The sequence below is a fragment of the Mobula birostris genome, chromosome 1 (genome assembly GCF_030028105.1).
Source record: "Mobula birostris isolate sMobBir1 chromosome 1, sMobBir1.hap1, whole genome shotgun sequence".
NCBI lineage: Eukaryota > Metazoa > Chordata > Chondrichthyes > Myliobatiformes > Myliobatidae > Mobula > Mobula birostris.
This window is the reverse complement of record NC_092370.1, coordinates 228,739,305-228,766,552: the sequence shown is the minus strand read 5'-3', so window position 1 is coordinate 228,766,552 and position 27,248 is coordinate 228,739,305. Positions and strand designations below refer to the sequence as shown.

The window sequence follows — 27,248 nt, the reverse complement described above, 5'->3', positions numbered from 1 at the left end:
ACAAAAAATTAAAAGGCTAGTCTATCATACCTTTGACTTTGGCTACATTTGTAGAGATAGCTGGCACAGATTTTCAGGCAAGCTATGCTTGACTAGTTTAATTGAATTTTTTTGTATGTGGAGACTGCTGGATTGAAATGGAGTTAATAAGAGAAATTATAAAAACTAAGGTATATGGTATTAAAATTAATACAAAAGAAAGAATGTAGAAGCAGCTGGAGTGTGGATATAAAAAGTAGGGATAAATGAACTGTTCAAGATATGTCCAGGGATCTATGATATGACATTTTTTGACTTCCATTTATCTTCAACATACCGCGAACGAGCAATTAGTTATAAAGGAAGACTTGAAGACGCTATCACTGAAAGACGTTTTATCACATCGAGGTTATTAGAAAACAGAATACTTTACTGCAATTAGTTAGAATATCAGTTAAAAGCAACCAGACGAACATTGGAAAAGTAGAATATGAAATACCACAGACAAAAAAATCAGTGGTTTCAATGGCACAATGGATGAATAGCCTCCCCTGAGTTGTAATTTTCCAATTCTGAAAATGTGGAATAAAATAGTACTTCCTTGAATGCCTCATCATTAAAAAATGTCATATTTCATGGCATTTTTTGAGGTACAGCGCAGTAACAAGCCCTTTCGGCCCAATGACCTTGTACCTCCCAATTACACTCATGCCACCAATTGACCTACTAATCTGCATGTCCCTGGATCACGGGAGGAACCCAGAGCACCCAGTGGAACCCCACATAGTCACAAGAAGAATATACAAACTCCTTACAGGAAGCAGTGGGGATTGAACCCAGGTTGCTGGCACTATAATAGCATTATGCTAACTGCTACACTACTGTTATGCATATCCATTGATACAATGGATTGGATGATGTAGAATTAATTCTTGGGACTAAATAGTAGGGATAGCTTTATTGGATTTATTTCTGAAATGTTAAACGGACAGGATCTGCTGGTTACTCAACATTAATTGGGTTGCTTAAGAAAGTTTACGTAAATCATCATTTCGTAAGTCCTCTTCAAGTCAAGTCACTTTTTATTGTCATTTTGACCATAACTGCTGGTACAGTACAAAGTAATAATGAGACAGCGTTTCAGGACCATGGTGCTACATGAAACTACACTGAACTACGTAAAACAACACAAAAGCTACACTAGACTACAGACCTACTCAGGACTGCATAAAGTGCACAAAACAGTTCAGGCATTACAATAAATAATAAACAAGACAATAGGCACAGCAGAGGGCAGTAGGTTGGTGTCTGTCCAGGCTCTGGGTATTGAGGAGAATGATGGCTTGGGAAATTGTTGAAGAAAGTGCAAAAAATGAGTCTATCTATCAATTGCAAAAAGACAGAATGTCTGGTGATATCCAAAAAGAAGGAGAATCCTATCTGCAGGCTGAGAATAAATGGGGAAGACATAAAACAAGTAAAGAACTTTTGCTACGTAGGAAGCTGGGTGACATCAGATGGCACCGAGAATGAAGAGTATACTGACCAATACTAAACTAGGCATGACAACCCGCCTCAGAATACTGAAATGTTATGTTTATCCAGTTATGTTATATGGCTCAGAATGTTGGACAATTATCTAGTAACATGAGGAAACAAATTGTAGCAGCAGAGATGTGGTTTTTGAGGAGGATACAAAGAATACCATGGACAAAACGAATATCTAATGAGGATGTCATGAACAAAGCAAACACAAAAAAGAGAAATAATGTATGAGATCATGAAAAGGCAACGTAACTTCATTGGACATGTGATTAGGAAACAGGGGTTAGAATGCACGGTAATTATGGGAAAGATTGAAGGGAAGAAAGCAAGAGGAAGACAAAGGCAAATGGTGATGGAGCAGCAGCCAGAGAATTGGATATGAATACCAATGAATTGATCCACTTGACCCAAAACAGGAGTGTGTGGACCATGGCAGTCAAAGCTCAAACTGGGCATGGCACCTGATAATGATGATGATGATGATGATGATGATGATGGCTTGGGGGAAGAAACTGTTACATAGTCTGGTCATGAGAGCCCGAATGTTTCGGTGCCTTTTGCCAGATGGTAGGAGGGAGAAGAGTTTGTATGAGGGGTGCATGGGGTCCTTCATAATGCTGTTTGCTTTACGGATGCAGCGAGTGGTGTAAATGTCTGTAATGGCAGGAAGAGAGACCCCGATGATCTTCTCAGCTGACCTCACTATCTGCTGCAGGGTCTTGCGATCGAGATGGTGCAATTTCCGAACCAGGCAGTGATGCAGCTGCTCAGGAAGCTCTCAATACAACCTCTGTAGAATGTGGTGAGAATGGGGGGGTGGGAGATGGACTTTTCTCAGTCTTCACAGAAAGTAGAGACGCTGTTGGGCTTTCTTTGTTATGGAGCTGGTGTTGAGGGACCAGGTGAGATTCTCCACCAGGTGAACACCAAGAAATTTGGTGCTTTTAACGATCTCTACAGAGGAGTCTTCGATGTTCAGCAGAGAGTGGTCGCTCCGTGTCCTCCTGAAGTCAACAACTATCTCTTTTGTTTTGTTCACATTCAGAGACAGGTTGTTGGCTCTGCACCAGTCCGTTAGCCACTGCATCTCCTCTCTGTATGCTGACTCATTGTTCTTGCTGATGAGACCCACCACGGTCGTGTCATCGGCGAACTTGATGATGTGGTTCGAGCTGTGTGTTGCAGCACAGTCGTGGGTCAGCAGAGTGAACAGCAGTGGACTGAGCACACAGCCCTGAGGGGCCTCCGTGCTCAGTGTGATGGTGTTGGAGATGTTGCTTCCAATCCAGACTGACTGAGGTCTCCCATTCAGGAAGTCTAGGATCCAGTTGCAGAGGGAGGCGTTCAGGTCCAGTAGGCTCAGCTTTCCAATCAGTTTCTGAGGAATGATTGTGTTGAATGCTGAACTGAAGTCTACAAACAGCATTCGAACGTATGTGTCTTTTTTGTCCAAGTGGGTGAGGGCCAGGTGGAGGGTGATGGCAATGGCGTCATCTGTTGAACAGTTGGGACGGTACACGAACTGCAGGGGGTCCAGTGAGGGGGGCAGCAGGGTCTTGTTGTGCCTCATGATGAGCCTCTCGAAACACTTCATGATGATGGATGTGAGTGCGACGGGACGGTAGTCATTGAGGCAGGACACTGAAGACTTCTTCGGCACGGGGACGGTGGTGGTGGTCTTGAAGCACGTAGGAACGACGGCACTACTCAGAGAGATGTTGAAGATGTCAGTGAGAATCTCTGCTAGCTGGTCTGCACATCCTCTAAGCACTCTGCTAGGAATATTGTCTGGTCCAGCAGCCTTCCGTGGGTTGACCCTGCGCAGGGTTCTCCTCATATCGGCCACGGTAAGACACAGCACATGGTCATTTGGAGGAGGGATGGTCTTCCTCGCCGCCACATCATTTTCTGCCTCAAAATGAGCATAGAAGTTGTTCAAAGCATCTGGGAGGGAGGCATCACCAGCAGAGGCAGGTGATGTTGTTTTATAGTTGGTGATGTCCTGAATGCCCTTGCACATGCGCCGCATGTGGAAGCCCAACTTCCAGACATCATTGATGCATGAACCAATGAGAAAGCAACTTACTCCATTGTTTGCTGGGTCAAAGTGCAGACTTAAAGACCAGTGCATTTATTACTGTTAGCATACCTTAATCTCTGCTTTTCTAAATGTGTGTTACTTCCGCTCTGTAAATCAACATAGTTCATTCTCAATAGAGCCATAATCACAGAGTCATACAGCACCAAAACAACCCATTCAGCCCAACTCATGCATGCCAACCAAGATGTCTATCTGAGTTAATTCCATTTGCCTCTATTTGCCCCCATATCCTCTAAACTAGTAGCTTTCAACCTTTTTCTGCTCATGGCTCACTTACGACTTTTATTTACATCTGTGCTCCCCACCCTCCATAGTCTCAGTGAGTTGCTAAAGTATTTTTTTCAAATATGTCTGACAGGTAAAATATATCAATGTGTTCTCCAAGCTGCTTATCTGTTGTTCGTCATTAAGTCAAGTCTGACTCTTCATGACCTCATGGACCATAGGGTCCAGAGTTTCCATAGCAAGATATGAAAGTAGACTGCCAGGCCTTTCTTCCATGCTGATACTGCTGCTGCCCAGGTTGGGACCCTGCCTTGAAATCCAGTGCTGATACCACTACCCCTCTAGCCGGCCCTATGACGCTATACCAATGTGCAAAAAAAAAACAAAGACAATTACCCTTTGATAACTATCGCACCTCTGTATGCATTAGTAGCTATGTGATATCTTCATTTCCTCACAAAGTTGTCAAAATAGACGATCAAAGTGCATTTGATTTGATGAAGTTGACAGCCATCATTACACCAGCAAAAGTGCCGTGCAAACATCCTGCCAACTCTTGTGCTCTGTGCCCTGACTGATGAAAGAAAGTCTGCCAAATGCCTTTATTACATCCTTGTCCACCTGCGATGCCACTATCCTACTATTTTGTGTGATTTCAACTGTCATTTTTGGAGAAAGCCTCTATCTGGAGTTGGCCAGAGCTTAACGGAATGCAGAATAGAAGCTTGGGGAGTACAACTTTTGTCCTAGTGTTTGAATTTACACATTATTGTGCGCAGTTCTGGTCACTTACCTAAAGGAAAGATATCAATAATTTACCACCCTCTGACTAAAGTAATTTTTCCATATCTGTTCTAAATGGGCGTCCTTCAATCCTGAAGTTGTACCCTCTTATCCTAGACTCCCCTACCATGGGAAATAACTTATCAGGAAGGTTTGTGCAGTGTTCATTCATCAGAAAAAGGTCAGTTCCTTTAATCCGTTTTATTTCCCTCGTCGAGAATCCTTTAGACAGAATCAGCAGTAACGTCACGTCTTTGAAGAAATCCATTTCCAGAGAAGTCTCCTTATTGACTGTGTAAATCACTTGGACTTTAGAATTTACCATTTTAAGACTGTGTTTGAAATTACCACTTTAAGACCGTGTTCGAATTTACCACTTTAAGAACTGTTCCAGAGTTGCCGTATAGCAGTTAACTTCCAGTTAAGTTAGTCGTTTGAATACTTTTCGCTATTGTTGAGCAGAGCTTAATAAATGTTTATGCCTGTTTTTAAAAACCTGACTCAATTATATATTCATTGTTGCTGGTCATGTGACAAAATGATGAGGCGATGCAAGCGTGAAACGAGCTACCGGCAGAAGTGGTGGATGTGGGTTCATTTCAACATTTAAGAGAAATTTGGATAAGTATAGCACATGGATGGGAGAGATACTGTACACAGAGTATAAGAAATAAGGTGGATAATCTTGTTGCACAAGTACACGTTGTCAGGTATGATGTTGTGGCCATCACTGAATCATGGCTCAAGGATGGTTGTAGCTGGGAGCTGAATGCCCAAGGTTACACGTTATATCGGGAATAGGAAGGTAGGGACAGGGGGTGGCGTGGCTCTGCTGGTGAAGAATGTCATCAAATCAGTAGAAAGCTGTGACATAGAATTGGAAGATGTTGAATCCTTGTGGGTTGAGTTAAGAAACTGAAAGGGAAAAAGGACCCTGATGGCAGTTACATACAGGCCTCTCAACAGCGTCTGGGATGTGCACCACGGATTACAATGGGAAATAGAAAAGTCATGTCAAAAGGGCAATATTATGATAGTCATGGGAGATATAAATATGAAGGTCAATTGGAAAAATCAGGTTGGTAATGGATCTCAAAAGAGTGAGTTTGCTGAATGTCTATGAGATGGCTTTTTAGAGTAGTTTGTCATTGAACCTACTAGGGGATCAACTATTCCGGATTAGATGTTATGTAATGAACCAGAGGTGATTAGGTAGCTTAAGGTAGAAGAACCCTTAGGAGACAGTGATAACAATATGACTGAGTTCAACTTGAAGTTTGATAGGGAGAAAGTAAAGCCTGACTTAGCAGTATTTCAGTGGAGTTAAGGAAATTACAGTGGTATGAGAGAGGAATTGGCCAAAGTAAATTGGAAAGAGATGCTGGCAGGGACGACTGCAGAGCAGCAATGATGTGAGTTTCTATGGAAAACGAGGAAGGTACAGGATAGATATATTTCAAAATCTATGAAATATTCAAATGGCAAAATAATACAACCGTGGCTGACAATGGAAGTCAAAGCTAATATAAAAGTGGAAGGGAGGGCATACAACAAAGCAAAAAATTAGTGGGAAGATAGAGGATTGGGAAGCTTTAAAAAACCTACAGAGAGCAACCAAAAGAATCATTTGGATAGAAAAGATGAAATATGAAACCAAGCTGGTAAACACTATCAAAGTGATTAGTAAAAGCTTTCTCAGGTATGTAGAACATAAAAGAGAGATGAGAGTGGATATAGGACCATTAGAAAATGGGACCAGAGAAATAATAATGGAGGACAAGGAGATGGCAAATGAACTAAGTGAGTATTTTGCATTAGTCTTCACTGTGGAAGACACTAGCAGTATGCCAGATGTTGAAGGGCGTGGGGGAAGAGAAGTGCAGTTACTTTTACAAGGGAGAAGAAGAAGAAGAAGAAATTGTCTTTAAACTCATGAGAGAGCATAGGCCATCAACTTTTTGCTGTTGATGTTTCTGTAGCAGGCAATTTCTTTTTTATGAGGTCGAGTTGCTAGCTCAATGCTCAACCCAGCACGGATGGAAAGCGTGCAAGGGAGATTACAAAGGGGAAGGTGCTCCGTAGGGTGCAGATCATCTGGCCCGGGTGACTCATGTACTAAGGGTACATAAGTCACCCAGGCCAGATGATCTGCACCCTACGGTTCTGAAAAAGGTAACAACAGAGGAATTAGTAATGATCTTTCCAAAATCATTAGACTCTGGCATGGTGCCAGAGGACTGGAAAGTTATAAATGTCACTCCATTCTTTAAGGAAAGAGGGAGGCAGAAGAAAGGAAATCATAGACCAGTTAACCTGACCTCAGTGGTTGGGAAGATGTTGGAGTCGATTGTAAAGAATGAGGTTATGGAGTAGTTGGTGACACAGGACAAGATAGGACAAAGTTAGCATGGTTTCCTTAAGGGAAAATCTTGCCTGACGTTGAAATTCTTCGAGGAGATTACAAGTAGGACAGATAAAGCGGATGAGTGGATATTGTATATTTGGACTTTCAGAAGGCCTTTGACAAGGTGCCAAACATGAGACTGCTTACCAAGTTAAGAGTCCCATAGTATTATAGGAAAGTTACTGGCATGGGGAGAGCATTGGCTGATTGGTAAGAGGCAGCGAGTGGGAATTAAAGGATCCTTGTCTGGTTGGCTCCCAGTAACTAGTGGTGTTCCACAGGGGTCAGTGTTGGAACCGCTTCTTTTTATGCCATATATTAATAATTTAGGTGATGGAATTGATGGCTTTGTTGCCAAGATTTCAGACGATACGAGGATTGGTGGAGGAGCAGGTAGTGTTGAGGAAACAGGTAGGCTGCAAAAGGACTTAGACAGATTAGGAGAATGGGCAAGAAAGTGGGAAACGAAATCACAATGTTGGAAAATGCATGGTCATGCAGTTTGGTTCAAGAAATAAATGTGCAGACTATTTTTGAAACAGGGAGCAAATCCAAAACTCTGAGATCCAAAGGGACTTGAGAGTCCTTGTGCAGGACATCCTAAAGGTTAACTTGCAGGCTGAGTCAGTGGTAAGGAAAGCAAATGCAATGTTAGCATTCATTTCAAGAGGTCTAGAGAACACAGGGCTTTATAAGGCACTGTTGAGGTCTCACTTGCGCTCCTCATCTAAGAAAAGGTGTGCTGCCATTGGAGATGGTTCTGAGAAGGCTCACAAGGACAATTCCAGGAATGAAAAGGTTATCATTCAAGTAACGTTTGATAGCTCTGTGTCTGAACTCGCTGGAATTTAGAAGGATGAGAGGGGATCTCATTGAAATTTTTCAAATGTTAAAGGGCCTAGACTGAGTAGATGTGGAAAAACTGTTTCTCATGGTGGGGGAGTCTAGGACGAGAGGGCACCGCCTCAGAATAGAGGGGCATCCATTTAAAACAGAGATTCGGAGAAATTTCTTTAGCCAGAGGCTGGTGAATTTATGGAGTTTGTTACTACAGGCAGTGTGGAGGCCAGGTCGTTGATGTATTTAAGGCAGAGCTTGTAAGGTTCTTGACTGGACACAGCATCAAAGATTACGGGGAGAAGGCCGGGGAGTGAGGCTGAAGAGAGCAGAAAAGGATCAGCCATGATTGAATAGTGGAGCAGACTGAACAAGCCAAATGGCCTAGTTCTTCTCCTATGTCTTATGGTCTTATGGATACGGAGGGCTACAGCCTAGGAGCAAATCGATGGAACCAGGCAAAATAACAGTTCAGCACAGACTAGATAAGCCAAAGGGCCTGTTTCTGTGCTGTAGTGATCCATGACTCTACGAAGCTATATCACTGCATGGTGTGGAAACTGCAATGCAACCAACAGGAAGGCTCTACAACAGGTAGTTAAAACTTTACAATGCATCGCCAGCACCAGCCTACCCGCCATCAACATATATATATACAGAAATTAGCCTGAAAAAGGCCAGTAACATCATGAAGGATCCCACCCACCCCGCTCATGGACTGTTGTGTCCCACTCCCATCAAAGAGGAGGCTATGTAGCAACCATGCCAGGACCACAATTACTTTCCCTAAGCAGTAAGGATGATCAACACCTCCATCCACTAATCCACAGCTCCACACCTGCAAACATCACTACTTTATCATTTCCAATCAGTCACCTTATGCACAGACACTTATGCATATAAAATCAATCTATGCACAATATGTAAGATATCGTATGCATTTATATTTATTGTGTTTTTATTGTATTCTTTGTGGTTTTTGTTTTGTGCTGCATTGGAGCTGGAGTAACAATTATTTTGTTCTCCTTATGGAAAACCTTAATGGAAGTGACATTAAGCAATCTTGAATCTTGACTCAATTATCCTAAATTCCTAGTTGGATAAATTAAACCAAAATTATCTTAAGACTTTGGTTTGGGACTGTGATGAATTAAAGTTTCTGGTTTTAGAGTTTCCAATATGTGAAACCATTCAAAAGATAATTGCTTCCTTAAAAATAGCAAGAGTTGGCCATTTCTTGTTGAAATAATAAGGATAGAACAGCGGGACTCTTTATAGTTTTCCTAATTATTGGCCATTAACAGTTTCAGGCAGATGGCTGTTATATCTCTGAAAATATTAACTAGTTAAATATGTTTGAATTATCAATTTACCATTAACTGCAAGTTATATAAATTAAAAATATTTGTTCAAAACTATTTCAACCTCGTGATTAAAAGCCTCGATAAGATTTTCCCTAAAGCAATAGGTATACAAATGGAAAGCAGGGAAAATTAAAAAGAATAAAAGAAAATCTAGTTTGCAAGATTTTTACTTGAAAGCAATTCTAAAGATGAAAACTACTGTCATATAAGAAATTAATTTGGGACTGGTATCAATGAGAATAAAAACCAAAATGACTTTAGATGCTATTATATAAACGATGATTAGCTTTTGGCTGCTTAATCAGTTCCTTTGTACAGTACCAAAAAAAACAAACTACTGGAGAAATTCAGTGGGTTAGGCAGCATCTGTGGAGACAAAGGGATTAATGCAGGATATCAGCCTGAAACACTGACTAACTCTTTACCACCACACATCATGCCTGACCTCCTCGGTTCCAGCATCTGCACTCTCTTCAGATTTTGATTCATTTATCACATGCACATCAAAACATACAATGAAATGTGTTGTTTGCATTAACAACCAACACAACTTAAGGATGTGTTGGGGGTAGTCCGCAAGTGTCACCACATATTCCAGTGCCAACAGAACATACCTTACGTCTGTTTTGTATAGTAGGGCCAACTGAGTTTTCTGAATCAGTATCTGCCCTTCAATCTGAGTAGAAAAATGGCAGACAATAAATGCTGGAGATTGAAGTAACTGGAAACTCTCAGAAGCCTAGTCAGCAATATGTTGCCACATAGTGGAATCTGAATATTAAGCTACTTTCTATATTCAGATGTTGACTGGGCTGGTGGACATTGCCAGAATATCTGCATTATTGCAGACACTAATTTAGAAAAATAATGGACCTCACAGCAATGAACAATAATTGACCATTTACATCGGTGGTGCGCAAGTGGAACAGGTCAAAAGCTTTAAGTTCCTCGGGGTCGATATCACAAATGACCTGACTTGGTCCAACCAAGCAGAGTTCACTGCCAAGAAGGCCCACCAGCGCCTTTACTTCCTGAGAAAACTAAAGAAATTTGGCCTGTCCCCTAAAACCCTCACTAATTTTTATAGATGCATTGTAGAAAGCATTCTTCTAGGGTGCATCACAACCTGGTATGGAAGTTGTCCTGTCCAAGACCGAAAGAAGCTGCAGAAGATCGTGAACACGGCGCAGCACATCACACAAACCAATCTTCCGTCCGTGGACTCACTTTACACCACACGCTGTTAGAGCAGTGTTGCCAGGATAATCAAGGACATGACCCACCCAGCCAACACACTTTTCGTCCCTCTTCCCTCCGGGAGAAGGTTCAGGAGCTTGAAGACTCATATGGCCAGATTTGGAAACAGTTTCTTTCCAACTGTGATAAGATTGCTGAACGGATCCCGACCTGGATCTGGGCCGTACCCTCCAAATATTTGGACCTGCCTCTCAGTTTTTTTGCACTACTTTACTTCCCATTTTTCTATTTTCTATTTATGATTTATAATTCAAATTTTTAATATTTACTAATTTTAACTATTTTTAATATTTAATATTTGTAATCCAGGGAGTATGAAGCACAGAATCAAATATCGCTGTGATGATGGTACATTCTAGTACCAATTGTTTGGCGACAATAAAGTATAAAGTATAATTCAACCTGAACATTACCACTATTTCTCTTTTAGCAGATGCTGCCTGTGTAACTGAATAAGTCAGGATTTTGACTTATCAACGATAATCGTGCATTAACCAGCAATTTCAGTGTCTGACTGTAAGTTGCAGAAAAACAAAAGGTCACTTCACTGAAGCTCGGTTATCCCAACCACAATTTCATTTAGCAACAGACATAAAGTGCAGGAGGGGCTCTCAAGGTCAGGCAGCTGTCCTGTGGGGATCATGGCTTACTCTGATTGTCAAAAGTCGCTTCCATCATGATTGGCTGGTTTAGAAACTGCAGCTGCTTTTCCAATTGAATAACAGCCTGGTGTCCTGTTTCAAATATCTTGGGTATATAGAGAGCACGCGTGGGAGCTTCGTACTTTTCCTTTTGTTAAGGCAAGCAGTGGACACGGCCATTGGAAAGGTGTGCTCTGTGCTTGCTTTTAACTAAGTATGTTTGTTGAATATTCAGCTTTGTAGTTTCTGTAACTTGGGGAACATGAACTTTTACTGTATGTCAATAAATTATTAATATATATATTCAAAGTTAGTGCCTTCTGTCTCACTTACCAGACTCACAAAACTGATTCAACGTTATTGAAGCACCTTCAATAACTCCAAAAGAGTGAGGTTTGGTAAAATACTGAAAGGCTTTTATTCGCTGTACAATACGACCTCCATGACCTCCACGGTGAGTGTCTGCCCCCGGACTGAGGGGGAGGGGCAAGGCGAAACACCTTTATACAGGATTCTGTGGGAGGAGCCACAGGGGCAGTCAGCAGAGGGATGTGTCCAGACAGTTAACCCAGTTACAACATATATATATGGTTTATCACAATTATAGCAGCACGTATGGAGGGGAGTAAACAGTCAACATGTTAGACCAAGACAATTCATCAGGACTAAAGTCCTGAATTACAGAAGGCTGCTAAACAAGATACAAGGACCAGAAAAATGTAAATGTCACTCCACTCTTTAAGAAGGAAAGGACACCAAAAACAGGAATTATAGGTCATTTAGCCTGACTTCAGTGGTTGGCAAGAGTTAGAGTCAATTATTAAGAATGAGCATTCACAGTACTTGGAGGCAGATAGTAAAATATGCTGAAACAATCATGGTTTCCATTAGGGGATATCCTACCTGACAAATCTATTGGAATACTTTGAGGAGGTAACAGGCAGAATCAACAAAGGAGAGTTAGGGGATGTAATCTACTTGGCTTGTCAGAAGGACTTTGTCAAAGTGACATACACGAGGCTGTTAAACAAGGTAGAATCCATGGTATTACAGGGAAGGTACTAGCATGGACAGAAGATTGGCTGATTGGCAGGAGGTAAAGAGTGGGGATAAAGGGGATGTTTTCTGATTGGCTGCTAGGGACTCGGGTCGTCCCACAGGGGTCAGTCTAAGGTCTGATACTTTTCATGCTATATGTCAATTGATACTTTTATGACCACTTTTGCATGTAGTACAAAGATAGATAGAGGGCCAGGCAGTGTTGAGGAAGCAGAGAGTCTGCAGAAGGATTTAGACAGATTAGGAGAATGGGCAAAACTGCGCAGATGGAATACAGAGTAGGGAAGGCTACGGCCATGCACTTTGGTAGAAGGAATAAAGGCACAGACTATTTTCTAAACAGGGAGCCAATTCAGTAATCAGAGATGGAATAGGAACAAATACAGATTTCTCTAAAGGCGAAACTTGCAGGATAAGTCAGTAGTGAGGAAGGCAAATGCAAATATCATTTTGATAGGGCTAGAATATAAAAGCAAGGTTATAATGCTGAGGTTTTATAAGACATTGATCAGACGACATTTGGAGCATTGTAAAAGTTTTAGACCTCATATCTATGAAAGTTTGTCTGGCATTGGAGAAGGCCCAGAGGAAGTTTAAGAGAATGATCCCAAAAACGAAAGGTTAACATATTAAAAACATTTAATAAACGAGAGAAATTCTGCAGATGCTAGAAATCCAAACAACACACACAAAATGCTGGAGGAACTCATCTGACACACAAAATGCTGGAAAAACTCAGTTCTGGTCCTGTATTCACTTGAGTTTAGAAGAATGAGGGTGGATGAATGTCTTATTGATTTGTACTGAATATTGAAAGGCCTAGATAAAGCGGACATGCAGAGGTTGTTCCCAGTAGTGGGAGAGGCCAGGACCAGAGGCACAGCCTCAGTGTTGAAGGACATCCCTTCAGAACAAAGATGTGGAGGAATTTCTTTAGCCAGAGAGTGGCAAATCTGTGGAATTCATTGCCACAGAAGGCAGTGGAGACCAAGTCATTGGGTATATTTAAAGTAGAGGCTGATTGGTACTTAATTAGTAAGGGCATCAAAAATTATGGAGAAAAGGCAGGAGAATGGGGCTGAGAAGGAAGCTAAATTATCCATGATCAAATTGCGTAACCAACTCATTTAACCTAACGGCCTAATTCTACTCCTATGTCTTATGGTCTTATAGAAAAGAAGGAGAACTGAAGTAAGTATAAGAAGGAGGGAACACGGAGGTGCAAGGAGTACAAGCTGGCAGGTGATAGGTGAGGAGGAAGATGAATGGGTGGAGAGGGAGGGTATGATGTGAGAAACTGGGAGGTGGCAGGTGGAAGATGTAAAGAGCTAAAGAAGAAGAGATCCACTCTTCATTCTCGGTACCCTCTCCCTCTCATCCCTTCTCTTCTCCTAAAGTGCCCATCACCTTCCTCTGGTTCCTTTCTCCTTCCCTTTCTTCCATGGCCTACTGTCCTCTCCTTATCAGATTCCTTCATCTTTAGCCCATTACATCTTCCAGCTATTAGTACATGGATGGGAGGAGTAGGGAGAGCTATGGTCTGGTTGCAGGTTGATGTGACTAGGCAGTTTAAATGGTTGACCACGTACTAGATGGGCTGAAGGGCCTGTTTCTGTGCTGTAGTTTTCTATGACTTTCTGTCTCCTCCCAGCTTTTTACCTCATAGCTGCAGTGAAAGTAGTGGAGTAGACAAAGAAATATTTTCCTCATCATTACATGGATCAACTAAGCTGCCAGTAGATTTTAACTTACTGTGGGAACTAGATAACTCAGGTTGGAGGAGCAACACTTCATACTGCATCAGGTTAACCTCCAACCCGACAGCACAAACTTTGATTTTTCCAATTATTGGTAATTACTCCCTCCTTCCCCTTCTCTTTTTCCATTCCCCATTCTGATTACCCTCTAATTCTTTCTCTTCCCTCTGGCTTCCCTCCTCCCTCCTTTCCTTCCATGGCTCCCCTCCTTCCAGATTTCTTCTTTTTCAGCCTTCCAGCTTCTTACTTCATGCCCCATCCCCCACACCCAACCACTCTACCTGCCAGCTTGTACTTCTTCCCTTCCCCCTACCTTTTTTTGCTGGCTTTCCTTTCCTTTACAGTCCCTATGAAAGGTCTCAGCTCAAACGCCAACTGTTTATTCCCTTCCATAGATACTACCTGACCCCCGCAGAGTCCCTCCAGCATTTTCTGTGTGTTGTTCAAGATTTCTAGCATACACAGAATTTCTTGAGTCTAAGAAAGACTGGAAAATTGCAAATATCACCCCACTCTTCAAGAAGGAGGAAAAGTAGAAAAAAAGAAAATTGTAAGTCAGTTAGTCTGAGCACAGTGATCGTGAAGACGTTGAAATCAATTGTTAAAAATGTGGTTTCAGGGTACACAGAGGCACATGACAAAATAGGCCATAGTCAGCATGGTTTCCTCAAGGGAAAATCTTGCCTGACAAATCTGTTGGAATTCTTTGAAGGAGTAACAAGCATAAATAACAAAGAAGAATCAGTTGATTTTCAGAATGCATTTGACAACTTGCCTCATATGAGGCTGCTTAACAAGCTCAGAGCCTATGGTATTATAGGAAAGATTGTAGCATGGATAAAGCAGTGGCTGATTGGCAGGAGGTGAAAAGTGGAAATAAAGGGAGCCTCTTCTGGTTAGTTGCCAGTGACTGGTGGTGTTCCACAGGAATCTGTGGAGGGACCACTTATTTTCACATTATATGACAATGATTTTGATGATGGAGTTGATGGCTTTGTTGAAGAGTTTGCGGATGATATGATGATAAGTGAAGGGTCAGGTAGTTTTCAGGAAGTAGAGAGGCTACAGCAGGACTTTGACAGATTAGGAGAACGGGCAAAGTAGTGGCAGATGGAATAGTGTCGGGAAGTGTATGGTCAAACACTTTGGTAGAAGAAATAAAAGAGTAGACTATTTTCTAAATGGAGAGAAAATTCAAAAATCTGAGGCACAAAGGGATTTGGAGTCCTTGTGCAAGATTCCCTATAGATTAATTTATAGGTTGAGTCTGCGGTGAGGAAGGCAAATGTGATATTAGCATTCATTTCAAGAAGACTAGAACATAAAAGCAAGGATGTAATGTTGAGGCTTTATAAAGCAGGGGTCCCCAACCTTTTTTGCACTGCGGACCGGTTTAATATTGACAATATTCTTGCGGACTGGCCGACCGGGGGCGGGGGGGGGGCGGTGGAGTAGGGTTGCCAACGGACAAGAGTAGCAGTCAAATGCGTTGTTTACCCAAAAGACTACAATGACCATGAAACCTTGCACGGGCACCAATGCGCATGTGCATCGTGACCTGCCGATTCCCCCACCCCGCCCCCAAGCAAATCCTTTTTGGCGATTCTGTTCGTGGGGGTGGGTGTTAATCACTACCAGAATATAGGTGATAAGTGGGTAATACACTCAATTTTGTTTCTAAAAGGGTTTATCTAACGAATTTAATATTAAACACAGAGCGTATATTTTCCTCGCATGGATATAATGATAAGTCAATTATCAGGGAGCTTGAAGTGTTGAACGAACTTCCAGTAGAAGTGGCAGAAGCAGGTTCGATATGATCATTTAAAGAAAAATTGGATAGGTATATGGACAGGAAAGGAATGGAAGGTTATGGGCTGAGTGCAGGTCGGCGGGACTAGGTGAGAGTAGCGTTCAGCACGGACTAGAAGGGCCGAGATGGCCTGTTTCCGTGCTGTAATTGTTATACAGTTATATAGGTCACTTATAAGTCAATAGCATCATAACATTTTAAGTAACATTTGGATATTAAACGCACAGCACATATCTTCCCCGTATGAATATATAAAATCATTGCAACACACCAATATCGCTGAATCAGTGGGAGCCCTGGGCTTGTTTCCCTGCAACAATACCGTCCTATCGAGGGGTGATGGGAGACATCGATACTCGAAGGGGGTTCCTGATGTCCAGTCTATTCCGCAGTTTAGTTTTCGTTGCATTCATTGCAGAAAACTCCACTTCGCAGAAAAATGTTGGAAATGGACCCAACGTTTTCAGTGCTTTTGTGGCTATCTCAGGATATTTAGCCTTGACTTTGATCCAAAATGCCAACAGAGATGTTATGTCAAACATACTTTTCAGCCCGTCGTCATTTGCAAGCTCGAGGAGTTGATCGCCTTCCCACCCTGACACAGATGACACGCGGGTCATGACCTCGCATGCGTAATGGCTGATCAGTGGCCGTGACAGGGAATGAGGAAAGGTGCAGCTGACTCATATCGCTCCTTCACGGCCCAGTAGCGCATGCTCTGCGGCCCGGTACCGGTCCGCGGCCTGGTAGTTGGGGACCGGTGTTATAAAGCACTGGTGAGACCTCACTTAGTGTATTGTGAGCAGTTTTGGATCCCTTATCTTAGAAAGAAAGTGCTGATACTGGAAGGGGTTCAAAGGAGGTTCACAAAACTTAATTCCGGGATTGAATGGTTTGTCATATGAAGAACGTTTCATGGATTTGGGCCTGTACTGACTAGAATTCTGAAGAATGGGGGCGTGACCTCATTGAAATCTATCGAATGGTGAAAGATTTTGATAGGGTGGATGCGGAGAGGATGCTTCCTATGGCAAGGGAGGCTAGGACCAGACAACACAGCCTCAGAATAGAGGGGTGTCCTTTTAGAATGGAGATGAGGTGGAATTTCGTTAGCAGGAGAGTCATGAATCTGTGGAATTCATTGCTACAGGCAGCTGTGGAGGCCAAGATTTATATATATTTAAGGCAGAAGTTGATAGATCCTTGGTCAAAGCATGAGAGGATACAGGAAAAAGGAGGGAGATTGGGGCTGACAGAAAAAATGGATCAGCCACGATGAAATGGAACAGCAGACTCGATGGGCCAAATGGCCTAACTTTGTTCCTATACCTTATAGTCTTATGGTCTAAAATGAAGGGAATTGGAATAAAGGGGATATGCTGGAAGACTATGAGGAAGAGAAATGAGTGAAGATTTGTTTGTTTCTCAAACATCAACATAAAGCGTGTGGGCTGAATGGCCTGTTCCTCGGTTGGGTATTCTAACCTCTTAGGCAAATCTTTACATTCCAAAGATGTACAGATTAGTAGGTTAATTGATCAGATGGGTGGCACGGGTTTGTTCAGCTGCAATGTCCTATTACTGATAGATAGATAGATGGATGATGATGGATAAAGGGAGGGAGGAAAAGATGGAGGAAGGAAAGAAAGAATGAAGTAAGGAATTTATCAGTTTGATTTGCTCAATTTATGCACCTTTGAACTGGCTCTAACTTGCCATAATTGTACTGAAATCTGTGCTTGGGAAACATTAATGACTATTCACTGGCTGCACCTGGCCCAGCATGATGAAGATGGAAACTCTGAATGCAACCCTGGGAAACCCAGCGTGGGCTCATCATGTGATTCCAGCAGCAGAATATGCAACTTGTAATGAAAGGTAAGTGAATGTAAGCTTAAATAACAAATCAGAAATTACATGGACTTGCTGGCAAAACTTTTCCACTTAAACAGTGAAGAAGTATCATTTGGGGATGATTTAGCAGGATAGAACCCAATTGCTAATTCCCTATTTTATTCCAAGAATAACAAATGGTGCCTGGCATCCATTATGTTGCTTTTCAGCAATCAACTTTATAACATTTGGTAAGCTTCAGTGGTTATATCACAGTTATTATTCCTCCAGTGTGGACATTATCACATATTAATTACATGATGTACTCGAGCCAGCATCTCCTGAAAGAACTGTCGGTACAACCCCGAAACAAGATAAACCAGAATGAAGCAGATGCTGCCAAGTGCAAATACATGATGAAAATAATGAGTACGCCAGTAATTTCAAGATGCTAGTTTCATCTTGTATTTCAAACAGTTGTTTGATGGCACTGTGTATTTGATCTGAAACCACTCAGTGAAATCATTGCCACGTAATCACTGCCAGATATCTATTTCTCTGTACAAGTGAATCACATAAAAAGGCCAGCCACTTCAAGCCATCCCTCAAATTAAAGAAACAGTCAAACATGAAGCTATTTTAACACACTAATCTACACACGCTCTGTTAAACTGTCAACACTCAACAAAGCTATAATGAAAAGCCATCGAAAAATATTGTAGAGAATACTCAGTGCTGCCTTCAAATGTCAACACCTCCACAATGGATGTGAACAAAATTACAATTGTCTCAGGATTCATTTATTCTAGCAAGTATGAAGACTCGGGCTTTATTCAATGACCCTACCATCCAGGCTATTCTCTCTTCTAAGACTCCCACACGCCATGCTCTCTTCTCACTACTGTCATCAGAAAGGAGGTACAGGAGCCTTAGGACCCACACCATTAGGTTCGGGAACAGTTACTACCCTTCAACCATCGTGAAGATAGCTCCTGAAACAAACTCCTGAACCAGCAAGGGTAACTTCACTCACTTCAACACTGAATTGATCCTACAACCAATGGATCCATTATCAGAACTCTACAACTCATGTTCTCAAAAGTATTTATTATTTATACATTTATCCTTCATTGTGTATAGTTTTTGATTGCTTCTATTGTATTTCTTTGAATCTACTGGGAATGCCCACAAAAAATGAATCTTAGGATAGTATATGGCCACATATACTGTACGTACTTTGATAATAAATCTCCTTTGAACTATGTTCTGTGCTTATAAACGACCAGCAGTAATATGATGATTATATGCTACAAATTTTGAATGTTAGTCACATCTGTAGAGTTTATCCACTCCTTCCCAGCACACAGCCCCATCTCACCAAGCCAAGTGAAAAATAAACATCATCTCGTGAATTAAGCACCTGGAAAGGTGTAGTGTCAAGCCCTACCATTACTTCTTAGAGTTAATTAATTATCCAAATTAAGATTGGTTCGCAGCTAGCTGGCTATAAATTTACAGAAGTACATACAGTATGTTATGGAAGTTACCCAAGCCTATGAAGTTACCAATGATGAATTGCAGATGCTGGAAATCTATAGAACACAATTGCTAATTCCCAATTTTATCCCAAGAATAATGACTCAAAGAAGGGTCTCAGCCCAAAATGTCGACTCTTTATTCCCCTTCGTATATGCTACCATACTGTGATGAGCCAGGTTTCACAAGATTTCACAAATCTATATCAACCACTATAGTACTTGAAGATCATACAATTAAAAAAATAGATTAAATAAATATTTAACAATACATTTTTTGTATAATTGTATAGAAACTCATTATAAGAGCAGTATTATAGAGAGACAGCAAGAAAATTCACTTGTCTTGTGCCAGATAGCCAAGGTTCCAGAAAAAAATATAATTACTCATTATTTATTGTGTTGCATGCAGCTCCTCAAAAGTTAATGAAGCTCGTGCATTATGAAAGCAGTAGTCATTTAGTCACTGAGTAAATAAATGTTGGCTAAATATATAATATTAAGTTTTGCTCTGTAATCTATCAGAAAAAAAGAGCAGAATGTACCCAATATGCACATGCTAACTAGAAAGATATCAATATCCTCCACTCAGCAGAATTCCAAAAGCAAAGTGGATCTTGTTCTTCGTACCTTAGCCAACCTCTGGTTAGTGAATGTCCTTGATTATTTTCAAGTGAGGTAGTCCAAATGATCACACAGCAAAGACAAAACTGCGTTTTATTTGCCTTCAGCATGTTTCCTCAGCACTCCAAGATAAAGGACAGGGGCAATGAAAATCAGGCTCTATTCAGACCTAAGTTCAATTGCCCATCATAATCAGAATCAGGTTTACTACACTTACATATGTCATGAAATTTGTTGTTTTGCAACAGCAGTACAGTGCAATACATAGAAAAGTACTATAAATTACAGTAAGAAATATATAAAAATAAACAAGTAGTGCAAAGAGAGAGCAAATAGCTAGGTAGTGTTTATAAGCTTACAGTCAAAGATTCAAGATTTAAAGTACATTGATTATCAAAGTATCTATGCAGGATACAACAGTATCCACCCAAAAGTAGTAACAAAAAAAAGTGACCAGAACTAGAACTAGAAACTAGAACACATCATAAACCGTTCAGAAAACTGATGTAAGAGGGTAAGAAGCTGTTCCTAAATCATCTTCAGGTTCCTGCATCTTCTCCCTGATGTTAGCAATGAGCAGTGGCATGTCCTGGAAAGTGAGGGTCTTTAACGATGGATGCCACCTTCTTGAGGCGTCGTTTATTGAACTGTCAAACAACAACTCTAGCTGTGGCTTGATCATAGTGGAATTTCAGTGGGTCAGGGAAGCAGAGTGATCTAAACACTCAGTGGCAACTTTATTCGGTATACCTGTTCATTAATGCAAATATCTAATCAGCCAATCATATGGCAGCAACTCAATACATAAAAACATGCAGACATGGTCAAGGGCTTCAGTTGTTGTTCAGACCAAACATCCAAATGAGGTAGAAATGCTATTTAAGTGACTTTCACTGTGGAATGATTATTGGGTGGTTTGAGCATCTCAGGAACTGCTGATTTGCTGAGATGTTCACGCACGTGGCCAAGTGGTTAAGGCGTTTGTCCAGTTATCTCAAGGTCGCTAGTTCGAGCCTCAGCTGTGGCAGCGTGTTTGTGCCCTTGAGCAACGCACTTAATCACACATTGCTCTAGTCTGTGAGAGGAGTGGCGCCCCACACAGACTTCCAATCTGCGCCTTGTAAGGCATGAAAATGCCCGACACAGGCCTCTCATGGTCTGAGTCAATGTTCCCTCCCTCCCCTCACGAACAGCAGACTCTTGGGTTTACAGAGAATGGTGTGGAAAAACAAAAAAAATTGAGTAAATGTCAGTTCTATGAGCAAAAATGCCTTGTCAGAGGAGGATGGCCAAACTGGTTCAAATTGACAGGAAGGTGACAGTAACTCACATTACAACAGTGGAGTGGAGAAGAGCATCTTCGAATGCACAACATGTCGAATCTTGAAGGGTATGAGCTACAGCAGTAGAACAACAATAAACACTCAGTGGCCACTTCATTAAGTTCAGGAGGGACCTAAAAATATGGCCACTGAGTGTATATTCATAAGATAAAGGTGCAGTTTGGTGGGACCAAGAGACTGTTGTTTGTATATATAGCAAGCTGGATGCCACTGTAAGGTCATGCACGAGTACAACCTTCCCAATCATCAAGGACATCTTCAAAAAGGTGAATCCTCAAGAAGGCGGCATCCATCACTAAGGATCTCCACCAGTCAGGACATGTCCTCTTTTCATTACTACCATCAGGGAAGAGGTACAGGAGCCTGAAGATACACACTCAACATTTTAGGAACCGCTATTTCCTCTCTGCTATCAGATTTATGAATGGTCCATGACCCCATTTTTTTGATTTATTTTATTTTATTTAGCAATGCAGTGCTGAGTAGGCCCTTCCAGCCTTTCCAGCCACGCCACGCCACGCCACCCCACCCCAAAATCCATCAACCATCATTAACCCTAACCTAATCAAGGGACAATTTACCAAGACAAATTAACCTACATGGTACATCTTTGGACTGAGGGAGGAAACCAGAACACCTGGAGAAAACTCAGGGATTTTCCAGGAATTCCTACCCTGAAGAAGTTTAAATCTTCCCTTCGACAGGAGTTCAGTGAAACCCTCTCTCACTGTGATCCCTGCTGCTCTCCAACTCTTTGACCACGTGCTTACCACCCATCGCCTTGTGTTTCTCACTCCCCTCCCCCCATCTTTTAAATCTACTCCTCAGCTTTTTGTTCTACAGTCCTCCCAAAGGATTTCAGCCCAAAACATCAACTTGGACAGTTGCATTACCAGGTTGCTCACTAAAGTTGACCAGCAAGGAATTAAACAATAGGAAATATTAAGGATCAGCTTTATTTGTCACATCTACATCAAAACATACTCTGAAATAGGCTGCTTGCAGCAATGGCCAACACGGTCCAAGGATGTGCAGAGAGAAGTCCACAAGTGTCACCATGTGTTTGGCACTAACGTAGGATGCCCACAACTTACTAACCCTTACTAATCCATACAGCTTTGGAATGTGGGAGGAAAGTGGAGCACCCGGAGGAAACCCACACAGTCACAGAGGGAACATACAAACTCCTTAAAGAAAACAGCAGGAATTGAACCTTAATCACTCGCACTGTAAAGAACTACGTTAACCGCTACACTACAGTGCTGCCCACCTACTAGGTACTAGGTAGGAACCAGGTAAGAAAGAATATTAACATACAAGGGCAAAGGGCAAGGAAATCAGATGAAAATACTTTTAGTGAACAAGCTTGCATGGACATGCTCATCTACGTGGGCTCTTTCTGTGCTGTGACTTCTGGTAAATAATTGCTACACTAAGTCCTGCTGGAAGGTCAAGACACAGAGTGCATGATTCTGAGAAGCACAATGACAATGAGAGGATGTGTGCTGATTGATAACATGCATCACCAGCACTATACTGATTACATTGATTTGCGACAAAAAGTTATGGTGCTGGTTCACAAATGTGACCAATAGTTTTTTTTTTCTTTTCCGAACTGCCATACCTGTGGCTACATCGGTCACATTTCGGTCAGATTCTCTCCCTCAAGAAATTCTTACCTTTGCTTCCAGTTCTTGCTTCAGTGTGAGGTATTTCCTCCTGAGTTTGGTGTTTTCTGCCTCGCCCTGAATGAGCTCTTCTGCGAGTTTATTGCATTCTGTTTTCATCTTTTCCACTTGGCGCCGCTGAGCTTTTGCGAAGTTCCTCTCTTCTGCTTGTTCAGCCTAAGAAGCAGAACATGGCAAATTGGGTGATCAACAGTTCCAGAAGCGTACACTACAACTTAACTCCACATAATCACACAGTTCTGCGAGCCTTGATAAAGTGAAATAACACATTCACAAAATATGCTTTTCTTTATGTGAATATGTAAAAAAGTAAACTAAGGGGAAAAGACACTGACAAATATATTTCAAATGCAACGTGGCAGCTGAGATTCTCAAATTACAATTGTGATTCTGTTTTCAATAAATATTGAATGACTAGTTTTGGATTAGACACAAACAAGAGAAAATCTGCAGATACTGGAAATCCAGGCAACACACACAAAATGCTGGAGGAACTCAGCAGGCCAGGCAACATCTATGGAAAATAGTATAACCAACGTTAAGGACCAAGACCCTTCAACAAGACTGTGAAGGGTCTCGGCCTGAAACATCAACTGTACTCTTTTCTACAGATGCTGCCTGGCCTGCTGAGCTCCTCCAGTATTTTGTGTGTGTAGTTTTGGATTAGTATTCAATTTTTAATTTATGCAGGAGTAAGTCCAATTTATACTAATGAGAAAGGAAAATGGAACACATCAGTCATTGTTTCTGTCATATTACAGAAAGTGTCAACCAATGAATCTCACAATGGAGCATGTAGTTTTATTATTAAAATTATAATATGGGAAATAGGTTTCACCCTTGTATTAAATAAATTTTATTTTGCTGTTTGAGGCGACGCGAGGTATTATTTCAACTTGAGATCTGGTTTGTCAATGGAAAGTGACTGCCCCATCTCCACTTCTTCAACGTCCAGGAGTAAACAAGAGGGCATTTAACACGCGTGTGGTTACAATATGATGCGGTTGAAACATTTTTCATTAGAAGTCAGACTGTCTTCAAACTCTAAACTCAGTTGGAAGTCTATTCGATAAGGGAGACTCTTGACCTCACAATTCAAGATTCAAGATTATTTACTAGCATTCTTCAGCACACAAGTATAAAGGAGAATGAAGTGATTGTCACTCTGATCCAATGCAGCATAAACACAATAAGCATAAAGAACACAGTAAAGAAATACAATAAATATAAAAACATAAGATTAGCTTCTATAGCTAGACTATTTGTATGTTCATAAAGTAACACTAGGCACAGGAGTATCTATACATCAGGTGACTGTGACAGGTAATGAAAAGTGATGGGGTGAGTTAATGGGTGGAGGTGCCTCAGTGTGGCCCTTGCACCATTCTGTCGACCCACACTGCACTTTTTCTGTAACTTTAACACTATATTCTACATTCTACTATTGCTTTTCCCTTGTACTACCTCGATGTACTGATATGATGAAATGATCGGCAAGCAAAACTAAGATTTTCATTATACTTTGGTATATGTGACAATAATAAACCAATTATCAGTTTTAAGTGGGTTTCTTTGGCTTCATTCTAAAGAATGGAAAATTAATTTTGCAAGAAACTTGCTGATACAGGGCTTAAAACATCAACTGTCCCTTGCCTCCACAGCTGCTGCCTGAGCTGCTGAGTTCCTCCAGCATTTTCCTTTTTATTGCTCCAGATTATAGCATCTTCATTCTCTTGCGTCTCAGTTCACTAAAACCTTCATTGTTTCTGTCATAACGAGTTCCAGCTCTCATACACACAAACTGGTTGGTATTTATTAAAGATTAGCTTTAATTGTCACATTTCATTGAAACACACAGTGAAATCCGTCATTTGTTTCAAATCAAATCAATGAAGATTGTGCTGTGCAGTTCGTAAGTGTCACCATGCTTCTGGCACCAACATAGCACATCCACAACTCACTATACAAAACCATATGTCTTTGGAATGTAGAAGGAAACTGCAGCACCCAGGAGAATCCCACGTGATCATGGGGAGAACATATATACTCCTTTATTTCCTGCTTTTTTTGCTATATTACAATGGTCAACACAAGTTTTAAGTCTCTGTGTAGTAATCAGTTGTTAATTGGGGCGGCACAGTGGCACAATGATTAACACAACACTTTACAGTACCAGCAAACGGGGTTCAATTCCCGCTGCTGTCTGTAAGGTGTTTGTATGTTCTCCCCATGACCGTGTGGGTTTCCTCCGGGTGCTTCAGTTTCCTCCCACAGTCCAAAGACTTACCCATTGGTAGGTTAATTGGTTATTGTAAGTTGTCCCACGATTAAGCTAGTGTTAAATTGGGAATTGCTGGGTGGCGTGGCTCGAAGCACCAGACGAGCCTGTTCCACCCTGTACCTCAATAAAATAAATAATTGAAAGCTTGACAGTTTCTTGTTCAATTAAGGACAAACTGGAGATACGAGAAACAGCCGATGCTAGAATATGGAGCAAAAAGCATTTTGCTAAAGGAACTCCACATAAAAAGCTGAAGGAACTCTGCGAGTACGGCAGCAGCTATGGAGGGAAATGGACAGTCAGCATTTCAGGTCAAGACCCTTCATCTGGCCTGAAAGGTAGAAGGGTGATAACCAGAATAAAGCGATGAGGGGATGGGGTGAAGCAAGAGTTGCCAGGTGACAGATGAATCCAGCTGACAGCAAGGGTGATAGGCAGATGGGGGGAGGAGAGAGTGAGAATAACAGAAGCTGGGACGTGATAGCTGGAAGTGATAAGGGGCTGGAATCTTATCACAAAGGAAGGCAGAGCATGGATTCAAGACAGGGAGATGGGGAAGGCAGAGGGTAGTAGTTGGGGAGGGAAACCAATGGGAAGAGCAGGAGGAGGGGAGCTGAAAAGGGAAAGACTGAGAGAGTAAAAAGGACTGGCAGGGCGCAATTTATTGGAAGTTGAAGAATCTAATGTTCAAGCTATTGGATGATAGACTACCGAGGCAGAATACAACGTGCTGTTCCTCTAGTTCACACTTAACCTCATCCTGACAGTAGAGGAAGCCGAGGACAGACATGCAGTGTGGGAATGGGGAGGAGTTAAAATGGCTGGCATCTGGGAGATCCAGATAGCCACAACAGACAGAACATAGGTGCAGGGTGAAGCAACCAGCCTTACTGATGTAGAGGAAGCTACATCACTACTGCAGCTCAGGGTTTCGGAGTTGGGAGTTCAATTTCAGTGCAATCTGTAGGGAGTTTGTACATCTTCTCCATGAATACATGGGCTTCATCCTGGTGCTCTGGTCTCTTCCCACAATCCAAAGACGTAACAGCTAGTAGATTAATTGGTCATTATAAATTGTCCTGTGATTAAATAGGTGGTTTGCTGGTTGGTGTGGCTCAATGGGCCAGAGGGGCTTTTTCCGTGCTGTATCTTTAAATAAATTTTAAAAAATAAAACCAGGAGCACCAAATGCAATACGTAAGGCCAGAGGAGATGCATGTGAAAGTAGCCTCACCGGGAAGGACTGTTTAGGGCCCTGGATGGTGGTAAGGGAGGAGAGATAGGGGCAGATCTTACACCTCTTGTGGTTACAGGGGAGAGTTACTCGGGTGCAAGTAGGACAGGTGGAGAGGGATGAGCAGACCGGGATGTCACATAGGCAGAGATCCCTGCGGAAAGAAGTAAGGAGGGAAAGGTGCATTGAGAGGCGGGATCACGTCGTAGTTGGGAGAGGTTGTGGAAAACAATAGGCTGGATGCACAGGCAAGACATATCAGGTACATTGGCAATTCCTTTTCCCTCTATAGATACTGCTCGACCTGCTAAGTTCCTCCAGAAGTCCGTTTGTGCTGGGTACAAGGTCTTCACTTCGATAAAACCAGTCTGAGGGGCTGAATGCTCTAATCCTGCTGCTGTGTTTTAAAGTGTTTTATCAGCCACAAACTGTTCTGAGGTATCTTGCAGACACAGCGTAAATGATTTCTTTGACTTTTTCCCCAAAATTTGATCGAATGAAGGACTTATCTGATTATTCTGAAACCATGCCATAAAAAAAACCAAAAACAAATTCTCTTGAAAATCAAACAACTACAGATGCTATAAATCAGAAATCGCAACAAAGTGCTGGCAATTCTCAGCAAGTCAGGCAGCTTCTGTGAAGGAAGTAAAAGAGTTAACATTTCAAGTCAGTGACCCCACACAACTGAAAAAGTGCCAAAACAAGCATGTTTTCACAATCGGAGCGGGGTGGGGGAGGATGAAGAGACCAAAGCGGATTTCTGGATTAGAGTGAGGACCAATACTGAGTGACTAAATGCTTTTTGGGACATTTTTATAGGATTAATAATGGAAATTAGAGAGAGTATTAAAGAAAAACAAATAAACATGCTAGAACTATACAAAATTATGAGAGGTACAGATAGGGTGAATGCAGATCAGATTCACTTTCAGATTCAGATAA

At 41.6% G+C, this 27,248-nt stretch overlaps 1 protein-coding gene across 6 annotated transcripts in view; it reads right to left on the bottom strand.

Annotated features, from left to right (window-relative positions):
- The window catches only part of LOC140205546 (centrosomal protein of 128 kDa), a 642,143-nt gene that overhangs the window by 329,792 nt on the left and 285,103 nt on the right, over positions 1-27,248 (bottom strand). For all 6 annotated transcript variants that reach the window (XM_072273171.1, XM_072273204.1, XM_072273166.1 and 3 more), the window contains one exon: positions 22,780-22,944. In XM_072273171.1, coding sequence (XP_072129272.1) covers positions 22,780-22,944 — 165 coding nt within the window. The remainder of the gene's footprint in view (positions 1-22,779; positions 22,945-27,248) is intronic.